Here is a 23,217-nt window from a genome sequence, read left to right on the forward strand (position 1 = left end):
AGGTGCCGGAGCATGTCCAGAGAAGGGTAACAGAGCTGGTGAAGAGTCTGAAGAGTAAGTCATATGAGGAGCAGCTGAGGGAGCTGGGGTTGTTTAGCCTGGAGAAAATGAAGTTCAGGGGATATCTGACTGTTCTCTACAACTACCTGAGAGGAGATCGTAGCCAGGTGGCAACAGTTTCTTGCCCCAAGGAACAAGTGAGAGGGCCAAGAAGAAACGGTCTCAAGTTGCACCAAAGGAGGTTTAGATTGGTTGTTAGGAAAAATTTCTTTACTGAAAGGGTGGTAAGGCATTGGAACAGGCTGCCCTGGGAAGTGGTGGAATTCCTGGAAGTGTTCAAAAATTATCTAGATCTGGTAACTGGGGACACGATTTCATAGTGAAGATGGCAGCGCTAAGTTAACAGTTGGACTCGATTTTAGAGGTGTTTTTCAATATGAACTATACTATGCTTCTATATCCTTTTTTTGACAGTGGAAGTAATTAACATGTGAACATCTTAGTGTCATCCTGTAATTGTTTCCACATTACAGAAAAAATTTTTTTCTAAAGAGCACGCTGCAACTCAGCCAGGCTTGAAGGAAATTGTTTATGGACTAATTAGTCTATGCACTAATCACTGTCCTGCCGGAGGCCCCGGGCTCTCCCTCGCAGCGGTCGCTGTTCCATGGACAGAGGAATTGGCATTTCTCGTCCAGCCTGCGCTGCGTCCCCCGCGCCTTCTCTCCCCTCCTCTTAAAGAAAGGCTGGAGAAGCTGGAGCCCGGGCTGAGGGGGTGCTGAGGAGGGTGCCGCGGGGGTGTCGCCGGCAGGCGGGGAAGCGGCGCGGGCCGCTGGGGCCCCCTGGGGCCGGGCCCTGTGCGGCTTTGCTGGGGCGCCCTCGGCCTGCGGCCGCCCTGCCGGGTCCCCCCCGCCCTCAGGGGCAGGCGAGCGCCGCAGGGAGAGAGCGCTCTGCCGGCTACAGGCAGCGGCAAACCTGTGCGGTTTTTTTGTGCTTCTGCAGGAAATACGTGAGGACGCCCTTGTGCGGGGTGAGCCACCGCAGAGAGAAACTGGTCCCGGAGGAACTTGCCGAGAGAGAGAAAGAGCAGCTCTACTAGACCCGGGGCAAGCAAAGCAGCCTTTGCCAGAAGACTGATTAAAAAAAAAGAAAAATGTTCAGTGATCCTCACACACTGATGGAACACACGGTATCGTTATAATACAGAAAATATTATCTCTTTCATTTCTTAGTAGAACTTCTTTCAGTGGCGGTTTACAGCCAACATTAAAGATTGCTATAGTTTATAACTAACTGGAAATCTAGGCTCTGTTTCAAAGCAGCATCACTCAGTTCCCCTGAGGTTAAACATATCTTACATAGAGAAAGTGAATGGAAATTGGAACATTGCACACAGTTTTAGTTATCCATATTCAGTAACAGTTCAATCTGGAAGAGGTGCAAAGAAGAACTGGAGTGCCAAGGAGAAGGAAGAATCTCACAGGAGCCCACGAAAGACAGGTCTGTTTAGGCTAGCAAAAATGGGGCTGAAAAGGGTTAACAACTCTCTGTTGGTGCTTTAGGGAAGACGGTGCTGTGGAGCAAAAATGGACAACCATGGAGTGCAACGGATGACATTAGTGCAGAACAACTGTATATAAACTTTCTGTAAGTGAATTTAGAATTCAGCTTAACAAGACGGAAAAGGATCTTGTTCATCTGAACTTAATTATTTATAACACAGGAGCATGCTCAACTTACAAGAAGAACTTTACATACAGTTTCTCAGGAGGGCCAGGATTCAGTGACCTAGGAAATACTCCTCAGAAAACATAGTCAAATTGTTTAACGTGAGACATTAAATGCATTGCTCTCTACAACAACCTGAAAGGAGGTTGTAGCAAGGTGGGGTTCAGTCTCTTCTCCCAGGCAGATAGTGACAGGACAAGAGGAAATGGCCTCAAGTTGTGCCAGGGGAGGTTCAGGCTGGACATCAGGAAGAATTATTTCACTGAAAGGGTTAAACATTGAAACAGGCTGCCCAGGGAGGTAGTGGAGTCACCATGTCTGGAAGTGTTCAAGAAATTACTGGACATGGCACTTAGTGCTGTGGTTTAGTTGACATGGTGGTGTATGGTCAAAGGTTGGACTCAATGATCTTGGACATAATTTCCAACTTCCATGATTCTATTATTTGCATAATCAATTATTCTAAACTGAAGATGGCCTTAAAGAAAAGGAGATAGGATTTCTTTAGCCTCTCAGTTCCATGAAAGTTAGAAACTGAAGGTAGAGAGTTGATGCCAAAATCATTTTATTTCTCAACGCAGGCCACACTAGACTTTGACTTTTGGATTCAGAAAGTGGAAATTGTACGGTACATAGCAGCACAAAGGGAGTTCAGGAACTGTAATCACTGCAGATCATAAATTATGTCAAATTCGTGCTTATTGCTTAGCAAGTGCATTCTGAAGTACTCAACAAGCCTCTACAAAGGGTTATCCGTATGGCTCCCATAAAAGAACATCAGTCTTTTTTTCTTAGCAGGTTCAAAGATGTTGTTAGAGCAATCAGTAGATAAATATTTATCAGCAAATAAATAAATGGTTCTTTGTTTAAAAAAAAAAAAAGAAAGCACGCTTTGAAGGCATGTTGACTGTCTCAGTAGACACAAAGCAGCATTTCTTCCAGAATGTAATTGAGAAAGCAAGATTGACACTGTCAACTGGAGTGCAGACACTACTTTGAAGTAAACACGTTCCCACTTTATTTGCTGTCTCATAGCATTGAAACCACAGTGACTTACTGACATAAAATTTTACTTCTGAGTAGAGCAAATCAGTTCTGATCAGATTCTCACATGGTTGCACTTCTAGATACTGCCATCACAAATTTATAGGAGCATGAACAGTGAACTCATGTTCAAAACCTGAAAACAAACTATTGAAGCCAAGGCCGTAATTTGCCAGAAGTCACTGAAAATTTAGCTACCTCAGGATGGGAACCTATTGGCCAAATCTCTACCACAACTTCCCTTCATCATAAGCTTTAAGGGAACCAATATTGAAACCCTGTTGGACTTTTGGTACAAAAATCAGGTAAGTGTCCTATGGACCTGGAGGGCATCAGGCAAAGCGTGGACAGCTGGTCAAGGGAGGGGATTGTCCTGCTCTACTCTGCGCTGGTGCGGCCTCACCTGGTGTGCAGTTTTGGGCACCACAATATAGGAAAGATATTAAGTTCTTAGAGAGTGTCCAAAGGAGGGCAACGAAGATGGTGAAGGGTCTTGAGGGGAAGCTGTATGAGAAGTGGCTGAGGTCACTTGGTGTGTTCAGCCTGGAGGAGAGGAGACTGAGCGGAGATCTCATCACAGTTTACAACTTCCTTGTGAGGGGAAGAGGAGTGGCAGACACTGATCTCTCTTCCCTGTGGTGACTAGTGGCAGGGCCCAAGGGAATGGCCTGAAGTTGTGTCAGGGGAGGTTTGAGTAGATATTAGGAAAGGGTTCTTGACCCAGAGGGTGAAGTGGTTGGGCACTGGAACAGGCTCCCCAGGGAAGCGGTCATAACACTAAGCCTGGCAGAGTTCAAGAACCATTTGGACAATGCTCTCAGGCACATGTGATTCTTGGGGATGGTTCTGTGCAGGGCCAGGAGTTGGACTTCATGATCCTTGTGGGTCCCTTCCAACCCACATTGTGAAGTAGTTACCACAATGCAGGATTTCTAACTACGCAGATCCCATGTTATCTAAACCAAATGAAACTGAATTGCTAGGCCACTGGCTAGCTGGTCAGATTATGGCTGCTTCATTTTTTCTGTCCTGATCCTAGACCCAGCAGTTCTCACAACAACGTCATGGATGTCACAAGAAGGGCTGATGTCACGGATGCTTATGACAGTATACCTATCAAGCAAGATAGGCTCAACAAGATGCAGTTTTTGGCATGCACAACGTACCAAAGATTAAGTACAACCTTCTCATAATCTTCCATGTGAGCCCTTTTGCCACAGTCTGTAAGCAACTAGATACCAACCATACCCAGGACACATGGACAGACAGTGGGGATGTGCACCTGAGATGTAGGTAACTCAGACTGAAGGCCCTGTAAGAAGCAGTAAGCTCAAAAGCCTTTTGCTCTCATTCCTAAGCTAAAATTCCACCCTGCATCTCAAGTGCTTCCACCTTTTCCACAGACACGGAAAACTTTATTTTCTAGTACTTTGAATTTTCCAATAAAAAATGAAGATTTGCTTAGGATTTTGTTTGAGGTCTACAGTTCCAATATCCACTACAAGGGACTAGGAGAAGAGGTCCTTTGCCCCTGCATGGGAGAGAGCCCACAGCAGTCTCCTTGCACTTCCATTACCTCAGCAGTAACAGCTGACTCCATGTTACAGCAGCAGGAATTGGCAAAGGTAAAAGTATTCCTGTAACTTCTACAAATAGTCAGAAAAAGGCTACAAAATTGTATTAGAGCTGAGCGACGTAAAGTTTCATAGCAGTGTGAAACAGGGAGAGATGGAGAGCTGGGTTTGGAGCAGTGGAAGAGAAACCATGGATGAGGAGGGCGCATGAAATGCAAGGAGAAGTGAAGTCAGAGATGACTCTGACAGTGGGGAAAAAGGGGCAGATGAAGTTTTTAAGTGTAGATGTCTCTCAAATTCAGCATAGAAGGCTTAATTTTTTTACCTTAAATTTTCACACTTAACTCGGAGGTGCAAGGAATTCCAGAATGAGAATATGGCCAAAACCCACAAGATTTGGTAGGGGGTTTTTTTGTTGGTTGGGTTGGGTTTGTTTTGTTTTGGGTTTTTTCTTTGGGGAGTTTTGGGTTTTTTTTTAATTTGAAATACTCAGTTCAGCATCCTGATTTTTGCACTTTTGGGATCAGCTTACATTGTGATACATTGCCTGAACATTTGTAAAATGATCTTGTCAAAGTCTGAACCCACCATTTTCTGGGTTTCTGTATGCTAATACCTCCTTCAGTTTTATAGCACTGATATCTATGGAAATCTCTCTACCTGTTTAATGTTTACGCTGCAGGACAGTATCAGTATCATGCGATCTACTGAATCAGCTTCAGAACAAGAAATATAAGGTGACTCTGGGTAGTCTTCCAAATATACCATTAGTTTATCAGCATCATTCTTATACTAACAAGTGCCTGGGATTAAATTCAGTAATATTTAGTATTACTGTATTTTTAGTAAGACTATATTACAGGAAATTCATCCATTTCCTGATCTGTGACTTTACCAGGTAGTGGATTACTCACTTTTCCAATAGACTCCCATTTTCTCTAGTTGGCAGTGTTTTCTGATAGCTGCCTCTAGATAGAAGACCTTTGCACATACAATCCAAGCCTGTACTGGCTTTTAATTTCTATTACATTGTATTTACTGAAGGGAGCCTCTGCAAAATCTTTCTCAGCATTGCAGCTTCCCAAACAAATGTCTGCTGTAATAAATTTTCTGAGTGTTCTTATAAAAATAAATATAACTCAGAAAATACCATAGAAATTGTCTCACCAACTTACAGGTTTTGGGTTCATTGCAACCTCTTCTAAAATTTTCCCATGCACACCTATTTAGTGCAGAAACAAATAAATAAAAATGCCATATTCCTGAACAAGGCATAGTTCCAACACTGGTTTTACCGCAGAGACCCTGACAGCTTCAGATAACTCCTAAAGGTAATGATGCTGTAGTCAAGGACTTTTAAAAATCATTATAGCTACAGTCTTAATTGTAGTCCTACAGACTTAGCCCTATATAGCCCTATAAATGTAGCAATAATTAGACTGGTCTTTGATAAGAAAGCCTGCATATCTGATGAGAGAGATACTCACAAGCCCATCAACTATGAAAATACAAGGGAAAAAAGAGGCACATCTAACAAATCACATCCCTGGATCTCTGAAGCGCTCCCCAAAAAACTTTGTCCCAGATCTAAAATTATTCAGTATCTCCATTAATGGACTGGATTACAGAACAGAATATGCTTATTTAATATGCTAAACTGGGAAAGATTGGTTTGGAATTCAGAACTTCGCCAATCTGTGAAAAAAGCAGGATACAATTCTGAAAATGCAGATTTCTCTGGTAACACTATCTGCAAGTCAGAGAATGATAAAATGGTACTAGAAACTGCAGGAAAAGATCTAGCGGCTGTGACAACTCACAAGCCAGCAATGAGTCAGAGTTATCAATCTACTGCAAAAAGGAGTCCTTAGTAGGGCGTATAAATAGAACCAACCCTTCTCTCTAAAGAATGTGAAATGAACTTTTTATGGCGCTGCCAGTGCCAGAGCTGAGCACTGTGAGGAGTTTTTCATGGGATCCACATGGAGAAACCAGGGGTTTCTCCAGCGCCCTAGAAAACATGGCCATTGAGGAAGAGATGATGATTGACAGGTAAGCTTAACCAAAAGCATTGCTCCTCCCACTGGAGGTGAGAGCCATCACACTGGGCCATGCTGTCTGGCCTGGGCTCCATGTTGTAGCTGCAGGAGTTGCTAGTTAGAACCTGGGTGGAGGCAGCACAGTACAACATAGAAAACAAATGCTAACTTGTGAAGATGGGAAAGGGGGTATGTGCGCACACACGAGTAGAAAGCATCAGCAGCGAGGCTTATTCCAGACTGAAGTGGGGACCTAACTATTCAGAGCAGAAGTAGGAAACGGAGTGATATCCCTGAGTGTAAGCATACACTATCAGATGCCCTTCATCATCAGAGGTTTTAAAACGTACTTTTCACAGTTTGAGGCTCCCTGGAAGCTAGAATGTGTGACCACACATTTCAAAGAATCTTTTATTTACTATTATTCTCTTCCTCAATACCACCCTGCAAGTTTGGTAGTGTGCTTTTTGGCTCCATTATGGATTGTTACAAAGGCCTCAAACTGCTAGCATGGATCTAGGCAGCACTTCAAAAGAAACAGTTCCCATCTTAATACATTGCAGCTCATTATTAGCTTTCATTTTTGTTCTAAGAGACAGATTTCATACATGACAGTGCTAACAAAGCAAAATGTTCTTTTTTCACAGATAAATTTAGGAGAACCATATGCTTCATAAAAGCTCCAGATATTCACTAGTAGCACTCAAGGGCTTTGTAATTTGATTTGAAGAGGCGAGCCTAATCTATGACACCTGTTGTAGTTACAATGGTCAAATTCATCAATTTAGGACTACACTTTGTTCCTGTAAACCTATGACAATTTGTTCATTGTTCAAATACCTTGTGCTTTTTAAAGCTGTAATAATAATTAGTGTTCCCTAATAGCGGTTTGTCCATTGCTCTCGATGCACGAAATCCTTATTAGTGTCAGAAGTGCCAAGGTATATGTTATTTGGTACATACTGGAAAACTTACATAGAGCAAGCTTGCTATCGTAGATTTTGTGACTGTTGAACTCAACTTCATAATTTCAGGGTTTAAGTGCTCTTGGACAAGTTCAAGAAATGGACTCATGGGAATCCCATGAGGTTTAATAAGACCAAGAGCAAGGTGTTGCACCTGGGTTGTGGCAGCCCTTGGTGTCAAAACAGCCCTGACGAGAAAGACTTGGTGGTGCTGGTGGATGAGAAGCTGGACAAGAAGCTGGACGTGAGCCGACAATGTGCGATCGCAGCCCACAAAGCCAACCCTATCCTTGGCTGCATCAAAAGCAGCGTGGCCAGCAGATCAGGGAGGTGATTCTGCCCCTCCACTCAGCTCTTGTGAGACCCCATCTGGAGTGCTGGATTTGGGGTCCTCAGCACAGGAAGGACATTGTCCTGTTGGAGCAAGTCCACAGGAGGGCCACCAAGTTGATTAGAGGGACGGAGCACCTCTCCTATGAGGAAAGGCTGAAAGAACTAGGATGGTTCAACCTGGAAGAGAGAAGACCTAACTGTGAACTTCCTGTACCTGAAGAGAGCCTACAAGAAGGATGGAGAGGGACTTTGTAAAAAGTGACAGGACAAGGAAGAGCAGCTTTAAACTAAAAGAGCAGGTTTAGATTAGGTATAAAGAAGATATTCTTTAGCATGAGGGTGGTGAGGCACTGGAACAAGATGCCCAGATAAGCTGTGGATGCCCCAGACCTGGAAGTGTTCCAGGCCAGGTTGGGTAGGGCTCTGAGGAACCTGGTCTAGTGAAGGAGGGGTTGGCACTAGATGATCCTTAAGGTCCCTTTCAACCCAAACCATTCAATGATTCTATGATACCTACATGGAGTTCAAAAAGGCTTTTATGAACACAGCACTTATGACTTGTAGCAAAACATTCCTTTCTTTTTGTTTTGAAGGATTTGGTGAAGCATTTCCCACACTACACCTTCCTTAGCATAATTTCTGCACAAAGTCACTATGGACAGCCCCAACTTCTATACCACCCCCTCAGGCAGATTAAATATGTCATGCCAGGCATTTTCTTCCTCTGGATGTTCTTGCACCTTTCTTCCACAGCTGTGATTTCTGGTACAGTAACAGCTCCGTTTACCATTTTTAGTGCCCACAAAGACTGTACATTACCTGCAGCACGTGAGTTGTGTTATGTTTCTCTTCAGTGAGATAGGGAAAAAAGACATACATACGTTTATACATATTTATTGTAGCTTTTTAAAAGTAGCATTTGCAGTTACTTTTAAGCATTCACCTCTCTTCTGCTTCAAATGTGCACTTATTGAGAGAAACATTTACTGGCTTCCAAGTCCAAGATTAATACCAATACTAATACATGCCAGAATCAAGCTTCATTGCTTGTTGGCAGCTCCTGTCATCAAAATATTATACAGTAAGAAGAGTGTAGAAAAGGTCTGTGTTAATTGTTCAGCAACAGGCTGGGGCTGGATTAGCATGACCATATCATCTTCTCCAGCTGAAGCACAACACTTTTCCTGAAACCCAAAGCTCATATCTTAACTTTTTTCCTTTTGCATCGAGTAGGTGGAAAAGGCAGTTGTTTTTTCTACAGTAGCTTAAGTTGATAAGGTAATTAAGCTATTAGGGAGTGTCCAAAGGAGGGCCATGATGATGGTGAAGGGTCTGGAAGGGAAGCCTTATGAGGAGCAGCTGAGGTCACTTGGGTTGTTCAAGCTGGAAGAGACTGAGGGGAGACCTCATTGTGGTCTTCAGCATCCTCATAAGGGGAAGCAGAGGGACAAGTACAGATCTCTTCACTCCCATGACCAGTGCCAGGACTCGAGGAAACGGCATGAAGCTGAGTCAGAGGAGGCTAAGGTTGGATATCAGGAAAAAGTTTTTCACCCAGAGGGTGGTTGAGCATTGGAACAGGCTCCCCAGAGAAGTGGTCACGGCACCAAGCCTGACAGAGTTCAAGAAGTGTTTGGACAATGCTCTCAGGCACATGGTGTGATTCTTGCAGTGTCCTGTGCAGGGCCAGGAGTTGGACTCGATGATCCTGATGGGTCCCTCCCAACTCAGCATATTCTATGATTCATCTATAGGAAAACACTTGCTTAAAACCTTTATATTTAGAAATGTCTTCTCTTCATGTAACAGCAAGAAAATACTTGAAGTCTGGCATGTAGTTAAGAGAACTGTGAACAAACCAAATTTCATCCTTGGATAAACATACATAACTACTATAGATTTCAATCTAACCCACACACAAAGTTTTACACATACTACAAATAGAAACAGAAGGTATCAGCAAAAGACTATTCTTACATTGCTTCAAATTAATTTGCAACTATACAATTTTAATGTAATAGAAAAAGGGAAGGAATATAACAGAACAGGTATGAAGAGAAATATTTTCCAAACTTTTATTTGTGCACATTCATCAGGTGAAAAAGGTAACTTTTACAGCTTCTTTGGTGCCCAATATTCAGCATACAAAAATGTAAAAGACTATTCACAAACAAAACACAAGCTCAAGCTAAAAAAAAAAAAAAGTCTTAAAGGTAGTGCACATCGTGACAGCTTTGCTTATGAATACACCGAAATTACTGCAAAAATAAATAGAATGTCTTTTTAAAAGCAGCAATTTCATATCTTGTAAACTTCCGTTCTTACAATACAGCACTGTTAAGAGTAAAATCCAAAAGAACTGGAGTCTATACTGTGGCCATGAGCAAGTAAAAGAGTCTGTATTCCTCTGCTATGGTTGGTCCAGTTTTCCTTTTTGCTTTTAGTCCAATGTGCAGCAGTCTTTAAAGGTGCTCGGTTAGGGAACCTAACCATCAAGTGGTGAGTTATAAAATTTATTTCCTGCTTTCAAACACGAATGGGTAAATCTGTTCCACAGCACTGGCAACAGCCTTTACGTTTGGCCCTGAGACATAGTTAAAAAAAAAAGGCAGTAGGAAGAGAAAAATTAGGGAATCAGAAATTGAAACAACAACAGTATCTTTAAAATAACCTTCATATTTTTAGCTATCACAACTTTATACTGCAGACAGTAATTTTCCCCCCATTTCTCTTAACTTAAGAAGGTGTTTCTCTTATCAGTTTTACTTACAAGGAAAGACTTTCACATCAGCTCTGCAAGATGTTCTACACTGGTCAATGGCTAGACTACAAATAAATAATACTGTCATTTAATTTCTTAACAACTTGGGTGGTTTTAGATTTACTGGCTTAAACAGTCTAGAGAAGAAGCAGATGCTGAGTGGCAGAGGTAAAAGAAATACTTTTACTTATGTCAGTCTTCTGGGAAATTGTATTTCTCAAAGCCTAGCCACTTTCAGCTGTTGTTTCAAAAACCTACCAACAAAAACTGCTGCTAAATAATGCTGGATTTGACCCAAGTATGTTTCAAGCAATGTTATTTTATTTTTGAAAATTATAAACTATTACTTTCTGTCATGGGTTTTGCAAATCTGATCTTAGGACAAAACCTGCAAGCCAGGAAATGGTTTCATTATCTCAGGACAAAGCATATGAAGGTTATCTAACATAATCTATGAGTATTTGATGAAAGAAAAGGAAGAATGAACTAGTGATGCTTTTTAATGGTACTAGACCATTTTACGCAATGAAAAATTAAGATTGCAAATAAATGAGCAGTGACATGGCAGAAGATGTTAATTCTGGATAGAAGCTTGCTGATTCAGATAAAGGAGAGCAGCAATTTTTCACATACTTTGATGACTATGAACTCAGAGTTTTCTTAACCCTACTTTAGATTTCAAAAGTTTCTTCCAAGTATAGAGAACTGTTCAAAAACGGCTCCCAAAATTAATAACTTCAGTATAAATTATTTTAAGTAATTATTGTTTCCCATGCTCAGTCAGAAAGAAAATGGACTAGAATAGGATTCTTCCTGTATTTTCAAACTGGTTAAGTTAAGCACTTAGCTAAAACAAGAATGGTGAAAGATACCTGTCTTTTGGGCAGATACTGCACCCTCCTTAAATTTCGTTGCAATTATAGAAATGAAAGGTCTAGAGAAAGCCTTCAAACAGTGAAAGTATGAGTAGGCAAATAGTTCTAGTAAAAAAACTGCTATTCTGTGTAAGGCTGAAGAGATGTAAAAACTGGAGCATCATTGTAAGGAATATAAGAGAAGAAAAAAACAAAACAACCCCCCAAAACAACCTCCTCATTGCTCATTTTGAAGCATCAGTGAAATAAGTATTCTTTCACATGCCAGTGACTTTTATTATCTTTTCTCAATGTAAATAAATCTTTTGATACTTGTCCCATTAGAAGAACCCACCTTCCTGTTTCTTTTTGTAACATTTCGAATTATGTATCTCAAAATTCTTTGAGTCAGTGGTATGATAAGTACTAGTATTACAGAAACATTAATCCATAAGACTCTGGACATTTTTTTCCCCCTAGAAAAAAGGCCTAGACAAAACAGAAGCCTTCAAAAGCAACAGAGGTCTGAGATATTTCAAACTCACTAAAACAACTAAACCAGAAAGATGCAAAACTTGGATGTTTATCATATTTACCTTCATGTTTTGAAAGGACAATTCTGAAAATATGAAAGTGATTTTGTCCCGTATATGAAGTAATAAGAATCTTACAGAGAAACTGAATCTCATTAAGAGGCTGATAAGACACAATGACAGCTTTTTATTACTGCAGTAATACTAAGGCTTCTTATTTATTTTAAATTTAGTTTCTAGATTTGGCTAGACCAGTTGCTCTGTTCAGAACATATACTGCAATCTTGAAGTACTTTTTAGCCCCTTTATATTTAGATTACTATCTGATGAAGTTTGTCTTCTTCCAATATCTTGTAAGAAAACTCCCCCTAAACCTAGCTATTTGTTAAGGAATTAAGATGTGAAAATAATAAAAAAAAATCCTTACCCAACTTCTGAACCAGTAGCTCTAACAACTGCAACACATAATTCCCACTAAAGTGAAACAAAATGTTTCTTTATTTTAACAAGTATTTTCTGAAAAACCTGACTACTGGAAACCCCACGAGCAAACATGAAAGAGAATGAAAAATGAAAATCAGAAAGAGAGAGGAGAAAACATGGCATGGTGCCTCCAAGACCCAGGACAATCACGTCTCTGATTACAAGGGAAAAATCACTGATGCCTGTGATTCAGTGGTGGTTCCCTCAGTCGAGCTTTAGCGAAGAGAACACAAGTCTGAAGAATTGCAGGTACTGCTCAACTTCATTTATGAAAAAATGCTATGCCACCCTATAAGTTTCCACAAATGTCCAGTTTGATAAAACGTATTTTTTAAAAGGATGTTAATGCTACATGCAGTGTAGTTTACAGCACTACAAAGATCAAAAAAAGGAAGAAAATGCAAATATTTAAATACATAATAAATACCTGCAATCTCAAATCCTATCTCACTTTTGTTAAAAAAAAACAAAACAGACTAAGTACATTCAATCTAAGTAATTGTTTGAGCCTACTAATAATAACACTTTCTCTACATCTCTTCTGGCACTTTCACTCAAAAACAAACTATATGCTAGCACTGGGAAGCAAAATCCTTTCAACATATTTTGACTTTTATACATCTTTCCTTCCTAAGCCTACTAGATCTAAAGTTAAATATTCCCAACAAGTTCAATATTTATTTTTTGACATCAAAATACCTGTAACTGTGATACTGCCTGTGGAAAAAATCTGTAAGGTAGCTCTGAGAGATTTTATTCTGTAACACACGGCAGGATGAAGTTCTGGTTCATAACTAGAAAACAAAATAAAAGGTAAAAAAGAGAGATCTAGAACTGAAAAATAAAAGCTTAAGAAGTATATCAAGACTAAAATTCTTTAAAATCCTACCATACCTCGCATGAGGTCTGTTATTCTTCGTAAATTCTGGCAATCTGATCTCAAAGGGCATGTTGCACACTGCTAAAACATTCACAACTTTAAAATCTGTGAAAATTACCTTTTTGGAAGAGAGGAAAAAAAGACATTAGAAATTCAGTTTACAGTGAGGTAGATATAAGGGTTGAAAAAAAAAAAAAAAAAGAAATATGCTACTTAGAATACTGTGATGAGATTTCAAAATTAAAACCTTGTGACTGATTCATTTCTAATAGGCATCTATTAGATACTTAACAGACTTAAATAATTTACATTATCCCTATATGGTGGAATATCTGTTGAATTAGATACCTCACAGTTGTATCATAGGGTTATAGTACAGTTTAAGAATGAGACACAAAAACCAACTTATACTGCTGCACTAAACATCTCCACACTGAAAAGAAAGTAAATTAAACAGCTCATGGAACAACAAAATAAGCAGAGAAAAAGCTTAAATTTCACTGAAAGCTTCTCTAATACCTTGTTGCTATACACCATTTTTATTAAAGCTAAGAATAAGAAAAAAAGGTGAAAATTGTTTTGCTCTAAATGTCCAGTGGCCACTACAGCAAACTGGTTTTCTACTCTATAACTTTCTGAAATCCATTCGCTGGATTTGCTTTCAGTTATTCTTTGCCACAGATATTTTAGATGACAATAAAATAGCCAAGAAAAAAATACACTGCTGAGAAGTCAGTGTTGGCGGTATCACTAGGGAAACTTTTGCTCATTTTCTGAGATTTCCTAAACTTAAAATGACCATTCTTCAGCCTAAACTTTTTGGAAAGACATTACCAGTAGAAGCAACTTAGCATTATAAAAGGTCAACTATCAAATTAATCTTCAAAATATAAACTGCTTGCTTTATTATAAAACTTGGTGCGTCCACCCCGGAAGCACTGTTCACCTCACTGACTTAGTGTTCATTCCAACTTTAAGGATTTGTGACAATAAGGTGTCAAACTCATGCTGGGGTCTGATGCAGCATTACCAAGATAACCTGTCACCTCTGCCTTTATGCACTACAATCAAAAGGAGTCTCTCCCTGAAAAGGACAGCTACTGTGTTTATTTAATTGTCTGCCCCTAACTGAATCTGTGAGTAAACAGTACAGTAAACTATCAGGAAGTTTTAGGGTACTCAACCATGCCACTTTAAGTTGTTCATGTGGCTGTTCTTCAACCCTTGATAAGAAATGCAGGTGATGTTTTTGGCTGGTAATGTTAATCCAAACCCAGAAAAAAGAGGGGTTTCCTGACTTAACTATTTTGCTTATTTCCCGCTGTGCAACCCGATAGCGCAGAAGCACCTTTTCTCTTCCCTTTTTAATTAAAGAGGCTTGAACTTGCCTTTATGAAGATGGAAATGCATCTGCCATTCCATCAGAAATGAGTGAAAGTTATGTTCAAATGACAGTTAAGTTTATCCTCTTCAGCACTTTTTCCAAATAAATCTTTCAAGACATTGTAAATTCTATCCAAGAAACATCTGTGGGTGGTTCATTTATTAAATTTTGTTGTCCATTATCCAGTGAAGAAGCACTACTCTGAGCTGCCAAACAAAACTCAAATCCACAAAATAAAACAGCATCTGGAAAATGTATGCCAACATAAAAGGGGCATCTGAGTGAAAACATGCTCACTGGTAAGTTGTTATGCTCCCTCCTTTTTGTTTCTTTCTAAAACATGAACTACCAGGATTGCTTGAGTCATACAAGTCCTTTTTCATTAGAATTACCTGAAAACCTAATTTCTGTAGACTACGAGCTAATCGTCTGGCACCAAATTTAGCTTCTTCTTCACTATAAAGGAGAAAGAAAAGAACTTTGCATTAAGAGAAATAGTATATATTTGTGTGCACACATATCACAATAGCTACTCAGACTACAAAATGAACTGATACATAATGCAGCACATCAACCACGATCACATGGACAGCCTTCACTTTATCCTACTGTATGTATTACATTTTAACTACCTAGACATTCAAATGGAGTCCTTTATGCCCTGTTTGAAGAATATCTTGACAACTGGCTCTTGTATCTTAAGATACAAATAAAAACACATAGTCTGGAATTAACATCCAATCATCTTCCATTTTGAAACAGACATCATATACAGAAAGTATGCAAATTTACTATTGTACCTTATTCTTACTTCACAATGCAGACATATCTTAAAAGAATTCAGCTGTTAAGAGTTTAGCAAGTCTCAGACGTAGCTGAACGGAGAGTCTGCTTTTGCTTCCTTCCAGTCTCCCAACACTGGTTAAATTCAGGTGGGTTTTTTTGAAAGAATAAGAGATATCCCTCAAGAAAGGTCATCCCTTTCCAAGTCTCAAGTTCTGGCTAAACACACTTGAGTGTGTTTAAGAATCTTAAAGACTTTTCAAATCTCTTTAAGATTTTCTTCATAAAGGAGTTTTCCCTGCTGCTCTCCCAAGAAGGCTGAACTGATGTTCCTCATGATGTGAACACAGTCTTGAGACATACACTTCACACAGAAAACTTCCTCGCAAATATGTAGTTTAGCAAGGATCAACATGTGATCCACTATGAGTGACTCTAAACAGTGGCGAGTACCACTTCTTCATTTACAACACTGTATTTTAAAATACACAAGAATTTACAGCTAGAGAAAGAATCTTCATGAACTCACCTTGTGGCTCCTGTGCAAATAACTTTTCCTGAGGACCAAATTGTGGCCGTAATCCTAGGTTTCCGAAGCTTCATTAAAACCTTCTAAAAAGAAAAGTGGAAAAACTGGAAATTAGCAGTAGTTCAATTTCATACTGGAAAAAAAATTACACAAATTTGTTACACAAATCAACTGTTACACTAAAACTTCCTTTATTTTTAATAGCCTTGAACTGCTCCTTCATCTCTTTCAGTAATTAAAAAAAGCCCCAGCTCCTGAGAAGAGCAAAATAAGTATGAAATATGTCAGGCTATGTTTCAGATTAACTGAAGGTATTTTTCACTGAAAGCCACAAACATAATGTTGATTTTTTTTCTTATTACAGTGACTTGACATTCTGACTCCTTATCAAGATATATTTTCTAGACATAGCTGTCAAATTCTGGGAGGCAAAACGGAACCTGAGGTGTAAGAGGTCTCGTCACATACCGTATACCCAGTATTCACCTCATTAGTTGAAGTCTCCTGAGACAGCATTTACTCACTCCCCTTACTGTACATTTAATGTATGACTGACTAAATACCAATCCAGACAGAAATACAGAACTAAAACTCTGCTTTTCTCTATTAACCATACACAGGCATCAGGCAGAAGAACGTTTAGCTTAAGGAACATTTCTAAAAACAGACAACTGAAGTATGTTGAATCTCTTACCCCAACATCACGCTTGTATATCACATTTGCTCCCTCTAATGCAATCTTCCTCAAGTTTAAATGACATCTTGTTCTAAAAACACACACTACGTTTGTGATTAAAATGTCCAGTGCAACATCACTGTCTGCATCCATTGGGGTGATTTACAACTCAGTTTTCCCACCAGCTCACCACGAAGATCACATCCTGAGAAGCAAAAATGACAAAATTAAACATACCAGTAGAAAACTGCCTATTAATGCTATTGGATACATTCATTCCTTAAAAGAGACAAGAAGCAGAAGTGACTACACTCTGATTCATTTGACTGTGTGGGGAGGGGGAGTGTCTGCATCCTGTATGCTAGAAAATAGGAGGTAACTTGTTCAAAGCCATGTTGCCAGACTTAACAGAAATTGTGTATACATATATATAAAAGAATATTTAAACTTGCCAGTTAAATATGTTACAATTTTTACTAACACTGTAAAGATTACTGAAACTTATTCTATAGCACCAGTGGCTAATCTTTCCTCAGCTCATTTGAGGATGTCATTAGACACCTCAGGAAAATGCACTTCTCTGACTGCTGGAGTTGATAACTCTGAACAGCTTGATGCTTGTGTTGGAACGCATGAGCCTGTGAATAACTTTGAACTAACACAGGTTACACAAATTGCAGTCAGTAGACAACCTGCTACCACAGCTTTGCCATCTTAATCCAGCACTCTTGGCCTATCTCTCCCAATTATAGTATAATGCGAACTATACGAATTGTCCTGGCGGCAGCAACAGCCTGGGCTGAACCAGCGTCCTCTCATTCCCTTCTGCACTGCCCACAGGAACCGCATAGAATGAACACATTGTATGGGCAGAGTAAAATCGAGTGTTACTGAGGAAAAGCACAAGTGTTTCTGAGCAGTAACTGAAGACAAAGGATGGCCAACCAGCGTATGCACAGAAAACCTACAGCAGCCAGGAAGCATCCAGGCTGCCAGTGCACATTGCAGGTCACACTCCTCACACACACCTCCACCGGGGAAAGAGAATCCAGACCAGGAGTTGGGCAACCATTCATCCCAGCCCAAGAATGCCCAACATCTCTTCTGTAGGCACACTAAAGCCAAGACAGTGGACATCTCAAATAAATCTCAGGTGAAGAACGTGGGGAAAGGAGAGGGGAAAAGTACAAAAACATTGGTAGACAGTGGAAACAACTTATATAAAAATTTTAGCATTATTTCATCCAAAATGAGCAAAAAGGAAAGGAAAGAACAAAATCAAAGGAAAACTGTCACATATATGAAATGCTCTACATGGTCATTGCCATGGAAGAAGCAGGAGACTATGCATTAAGAAGAATAATATAGATAACAGATTGTAAAGCATTTATGTAACTTTAAAATTTTCAGTCTTGCATTCTATATCAGAAATCTTTAAGATACAAAATTAATGTTATAATCAGTATTTTCATCTGACTACAACTTCCAAAACATCATGCCATAGTCTCTGAGAACTCACTTAAGGTGCATCTTTGACTATCACTCACTGACAATACTGACGTGACAAACTACAAGGCAGATGTGCATGATGTACTTGGGGTTAACTGCTGTGGTAGTTGCTGCTTCTACTCTGCAGCTTGTTCCCTGCTGAAAGAATTATTCTGGAACTGCTGGCTTGTCCAATGTAAGAAAAAGCAAGATGGGTGCTAATACAGAAAAGAGATTAAGAAACAGCAATAGAAAAACAGAAAAACCAAAGGCTCTGTGTGGGGATGAAGAGAATACAGATAAAGAAGAGAACAAACAGTAACTAACTAGTATTCCCAGATCCTTTTTTTATCGAATGAAAAATTATATGAATCCTCAAAATGAGAAATTAATTATTCCATCTGGTTTTGATGGACTACTACAGATTGGGCAAGTAATTTATGGCACCAGATCCAAAGATAGCATATGTGCAGATTTTGAATGGCATGCAGGCAGAGCCAGCACGAAGCTGGAACCTGTGGCATCTTCAGAGAGGCATTTGTTTTCCACTCTGGCTCCAACTCCGGGCTCCTGCAGAGTTCATTTACTGGAACTCAGGAAAGATTGTCAACAAGATACCTCCAATCAGCAGCATCTCCAAATTATCAGCAAGTGTCTACTGGCACACTCAATCTCTATGTTCTTAAAGAATACCACCATCATGCATAACACCCCTGAAAGGTTGCTAACATCTAAGCAAACCATAGTACTATATGATAATGTCCCTGTACAACCCTTGATGGACTATCTTAAAAAGATCCAGGGAGAACAGTCACATGCTCATTCAGAACAAAGGAAAAAGTGGTTGAAAAGAGAGGAAAATTACAATTTAAAAGGAAAAGTTCTGTTATTAAAGGGGGTTCTACAGGAGAAGAGGTGCCTGTGGAGCCATCGGTAAGGATGTTTTCAGCAATTACAATCTATCTTGCTTAGAAGTACAATCTCCTTGCACAGATCTTAATGGGAGAAAAATTACAGAGATTACAGTGGTGTGCCCCCATTTTCATGAGCCATGTTCTGAAAGCACAAGATAACAGATATTTAGGGAGAACCTTTTTAATCTGAAATTTTATTAGACCTCTTGCTAATATTCTAGACTATGATTTGTGACATTCAGTTAAAAAGGGGCATGACTTGTTATAAAAACAGTATTTGAATACAGTGTAAAAATGAAAATGGCTACGTGATCTAACAGCAGCGTTTCATTGTTAAAACTTTTCACTCAAATACTGAAAATGTTAATTACCAAGTTTTTCTAATTTGTATGGATAAAACTCCCTATTTGCTGCTGTTAAATGCTACCTGTGTTCTTTGAGAACATGAATCTAAGTGTCAATGATTTTGAACACATCCATTCCTATTTAGTATAGAAATGTAATGGTAACTACTTCCAAGGCACAGTTTAGAACCATTGGGTAAACGAAAATATTACTAGGCTTGGATACTTGTGTCCGAGCAGTGAACAAGCATAACCTATCACAATCTTTGACATTTTAATGTCTCACACTGCACTTACAACAAAGAAAAAAAAAATCTAGAGAGAAGATGTCCTGCTACCTTTCTTTGGTAAGCCTCAAAGAAATTAAAAATTCATAGAAACTATAAGAACAAAAGCGAGTTAAATGGTTTTAAAAAGTAAAAATACATAGACTACACTAAAAAAAAATCTTACAAAAATGTGTAACATGTTTAAGAAAGAAAGTTGTTCCTAATTATATGTATCTCCAACAGCATGATCAGATAGAACAAAGGAATTCTAAACAACATTTTGATCCTCCTCTTTCCCAGTTTCCTCTTGTATTCTCTGCTATTCATACACACTAGCCTGACTGTTATTTCCCAAAACTTGAATTTTTGCATTTCTGTATCTTATCTGCAAAATGGAGAAAATATTGCACCTTACGTATAAGCCTGTTTCTATTCCACATTGATGAAGTTACACTTGTAGAACAGAGAGGCTGAGTAGAAACCAAATATCTGGTTCTTTCCAGTTCTGGATTTGCAAATGCTTAAGTTGATTTTATTGAGCTCAGCTTAGGTTTTGTTCATTAATTTTGCCCAAAGGTTATCTCATCTGAACTGTAGAATTTTGGCAGCCTAAATATCATTTCTAAAATGTTTTGCCAGTTAATGCTAATTTAACAATAGGTTAAGTTTGAACATAAAATAATTAGTCTGTACGTACAGCATTTCTTTTAAATTATGTACTTCGTTCAATTTTCTCCAGCACAAGAAACTAGCCAACTTTGATTTCAAGTTGTCTTGCACCAGGGTAACACAATCTACCACAACAAAGAAAAAAGCTTAATACATCTCTGAAGATGTTTGTATTATTTTAAATGTTAAAATTTTAAAAGATTGTTCTTTTAAATTTTAAGAATATTACCCTAATAGGAAGGAAAAAAATATAGATAGGTTAAGCATGATAATGAACTTAAAAAGAAAAAGAACAACAAAAGCTATACTGAAACCAGAGAAACTTCCCAGAATAAGAAATACTTTGCAGGAAGGAATGAACACTCAAGTTCTTAAAGCATTACCCTTACCTCCCTTGTTAGAAACACAGCTATACTATTTTAGATATTCTATAAACACACATGAAGACAAAACACTCTGCACTGAAATCTTACAATCTAAAAAAAGCCAGCACTCTCTGTCTTCAAAAAGTTCCAAACCAACCACAGCACCAGCATCAAAGAGAAAGGAAAGGCACTTGGGATGGGGTATATAAACAAAGTGTTATTTTAAGCTTTTGACTACCTTTGATCCAAGAAACTCAGCGCTATAAAGGTATATGGGGGATGTCTAATAATGGTTACATTAATGCCAGAACAGTTTAATAAACACCTTTTTCACCAGAAGTCTAAGTATAAGCAATTTCTACTGGTTATTTTTAACCTTGCTCCAAAGCAGTTCACCAACTGACCAACTCCACAAACAATTCCAACAGACCGGCTGAAGGGATATTGGTCATTATCGTGTCAGTAGGCATTTTTCAAGCTCATGCCTGAAAAGCATCTCTGAAGAAGTTAACATGAACTTATGATGCTTCCATATGAGAACGGAGAGTGCAAAAAATAAAGCCTATCAGGAATGGGGAGAATCAATTATATCCTTTCTCTGAAGGTGTAATTTTAAAGAGTTGTGTTCAGCCCCTCTTGAAACAAGTCCACAGGAAACACCAGAGGTGACAGACCTCTGAAATCTACCCAAATTCTTAGACACGATATGGTCACAGGGCAGGTGAATGACTCCCCGGAACTGAGAGCAACATAGCTAACTACTACTGTCTGTACAGAAAATCCTCGGATCCAAACAACTTTCTTAGGTGTAACTTTCTTAGTTACAGCCACTGAGCTAGTGGGGCATGCTTCTACTTTCTGTTGCAGTAGCAAATTAAATTGTGCCTAAAGCAGAAGGCCATCTTGAAGCTACTATTCTCACCTTTCAGGATTTGCAGAGTCATGACTATTTCCTACAGAAAGAAACAATTATATTTGGTGGGAGAAAATTTTCAAATATGCGCAAAGCCAGTGTCAAAGTAGGGATTTGTTCTATTAGATCAATGTGCAGAATGAAGATATCAGCTATACCACAAGCAAGTAGGACCTCAATCCTGCTGTCAAATGTCTTGGATAAGACTACTGAATCTCCATGGACCTGGGGTCTTCCAACACAAATCCAGTTGCAAGAATAAAGCCAGTTTACAGAGCAAGACAAGAAAGTACATTTTAAAATAACTCATAACAGGGTATTTTCCTCAAGTCTTTCTTTCATCAAAAAGGTTCATTCATATTCAAGGCAAGATTCACTTGAACCGAAGTTTGTGCCATCTTTCCCTTCGAACATCCTACTTGAATGCCAAACATTAAAAAGAATCCTTTCAGTCTTTATAATACATGGAAAATCATCCTAAGTATGACAAAAGTCTGAACCAATAGGTTCCCTGGCCATTCCAACTTGATGAAAAACCGTAAGAACAGTTTAGCTGTAGCAAAATATTTTAAGACAACGGGTAAGCCTCTCATCCCCCTCCCATTTGCGCGTCTCAATTGAGGAAACGCGAGCAGCCTTCTCATTCTCGCTGCTGGGAGCCTCACTCAAAGCCCTACATGCACCAGCGCCCCAACGCTCTGGTTAACAACTATTCCTTCTTCCCCTTCCACCCCGGCCTCAAACTTCTTGGCCCGGCAGGGCGCGAACAAAGCGCAGGCGGAGGGGCGGCCTGGCCACGCCGGGCCCCGCTGCTCGGCCCCGCCGGCTGCTGCAGGCGCTCCTGACCTGGGGCAGCGCCGCCGCCGCCGCCGCGCCCGCGGGGACCGGGCCGCCACAACGCCCCCGGGGCCGGGCGCTGGGCCGCCGGTGCCCCCCGGGCAGCGGGGAACAGGCCGGTCCCCGCGGGCATGCCCTGCCCCTTCCCTCCCCTCCCCGGCACGGCGGCCGAGCCGCGCACAACACCCCCCGCCCCGGGCGCGATCGGTACCGCGGCGGGAGGCGCCGGCAGGGCCTCGGCGAGGCGGGGGAGGCCCCGCGCCACCTCCCTCCCCTCGGCTGGGCAGGGGCGGGACGCGGGGGTCCAGCGGCGGCGGCAGGTCCCGGCGGGCCGGGCCCGCAGACCCGAGGCGGCGGCGAGGAGGCGGGGGACGAGGAGGAGGAGCGCGGCCCGTCGGCGGCCGTTACCGTGCGGGCGGGCGGCCGGGTGGCGGTCGGGGCAGGGCAGGACGGGGCGGGGCGCGGTGCCGGTCGGTGGGTGCCGGTCGCCCGGCGGCGTTGAGGGTGCTGGGCCGACTCCCCGCGACAATAAACATTCCCCGGCGCCGCGGGCATAGACGCGGCGCGGCTAGAGCGGCCGCCGGAAGTCACGGCGGCGGGAGGGAGGGGAGCGGGCAGGGCGGAGGCTGCGCTTCCGCTGCCGTCCACCGCCCACGGAGCCGCGGCACAGCCCGGGACGGGCCGTGCGGCGCGGCGTGGCACGGAGTCACAGAGCCGGGCAGGCTGGAAGGGACCACAGAGGGTCATCGGGCCCAACCTTCCTGCTCAGGCAGGGTCATCCCCGAGCACATGGCACAGGACTACGTCCAGACGGTTCTTGAATATCTCCAGTGAGGGAGCCTCCACAACATC

The 23,217-nt window shown here is 40.8% G+C and overlaps 2 protein-coding genes across 3 annotated transcripts in view; one reads left to right on the top strand and one right to left on the bottom strand.

Moving 5' to 3' along the window:
* The window catches only part of SLC2A12 (solute carrier family 2 member 12), a 35,747-nt gene extending 33,850 nt beyond the window's left edge, over positions 1-1,897 (top strand). The window contains exon 5 of the mRNA XM_027746622.2: positions 1,003-1,897. Coding sequence (XP_027602423.1) covers positions 1,003-1,099 — 97 coding nt within the window. The 3' untranslated portion in view covers positions 1,100-1,897. The remainder of the gene's footprint in view (positions 1-1,002) is intronic.
* A 6,664-nt stretch (positions 1,898-8,561) lies between these two features.
* On the bottom strand, positions 8,562-22,930 carry TBPL1 (TATA-box binding protein like 1). Of its 2 annotated transcripts, none has more exons than XM_039381772.1 (7): positions 22,774-22,930; positions 16,585-16,771; positions 15,891-15,973; positions 14,971-15,034; positions 13,209-13,312; positions 13,014-13,108; positions 8,562-10,267 (listed from the first exon to the last, which is right to left on the bottom strand). In XM_039381772.1, the coding sequence occupies exons 2-7, from the start codon at positions 16,717-16,719 to the stop codon at positions 10,197-10,199; spliced, it is 552 nt and encodes a 183-aa protein (XP_039237706.1). In that variant the 5' UTR covers positions 16,720-16,771; positions 22,774-22,930; the 3' UTR covers positions 8,562-10,196. The 2 variants fall into 2 exon arrangements, with proteins under 2 accessions (XP_039237706.1, XP_027602428.1); XM_027746627.2 differs by lacking the exon at positions 22,774-22,930 and adding an exon at positions 22,577-22,697.
* Positions 22,931-23,217: the final 287 nt, after the last annotated feature.

Source organism: Pipra filicauda, unplaced genomic scaffold, assembly GCF_003945595.2.
Source record: "Pipra filicauda isolate LSUMZ 115617 unplaced genomic scaffold, ASM394559v2 scaffold23_size5868930_pilon, whole genome shotgun sequence".
NCBI lineage: Eukaryota > Metazoa > Chordata > Aves > Passeriformes > Pipridae > Pipra > Pipra filicauda.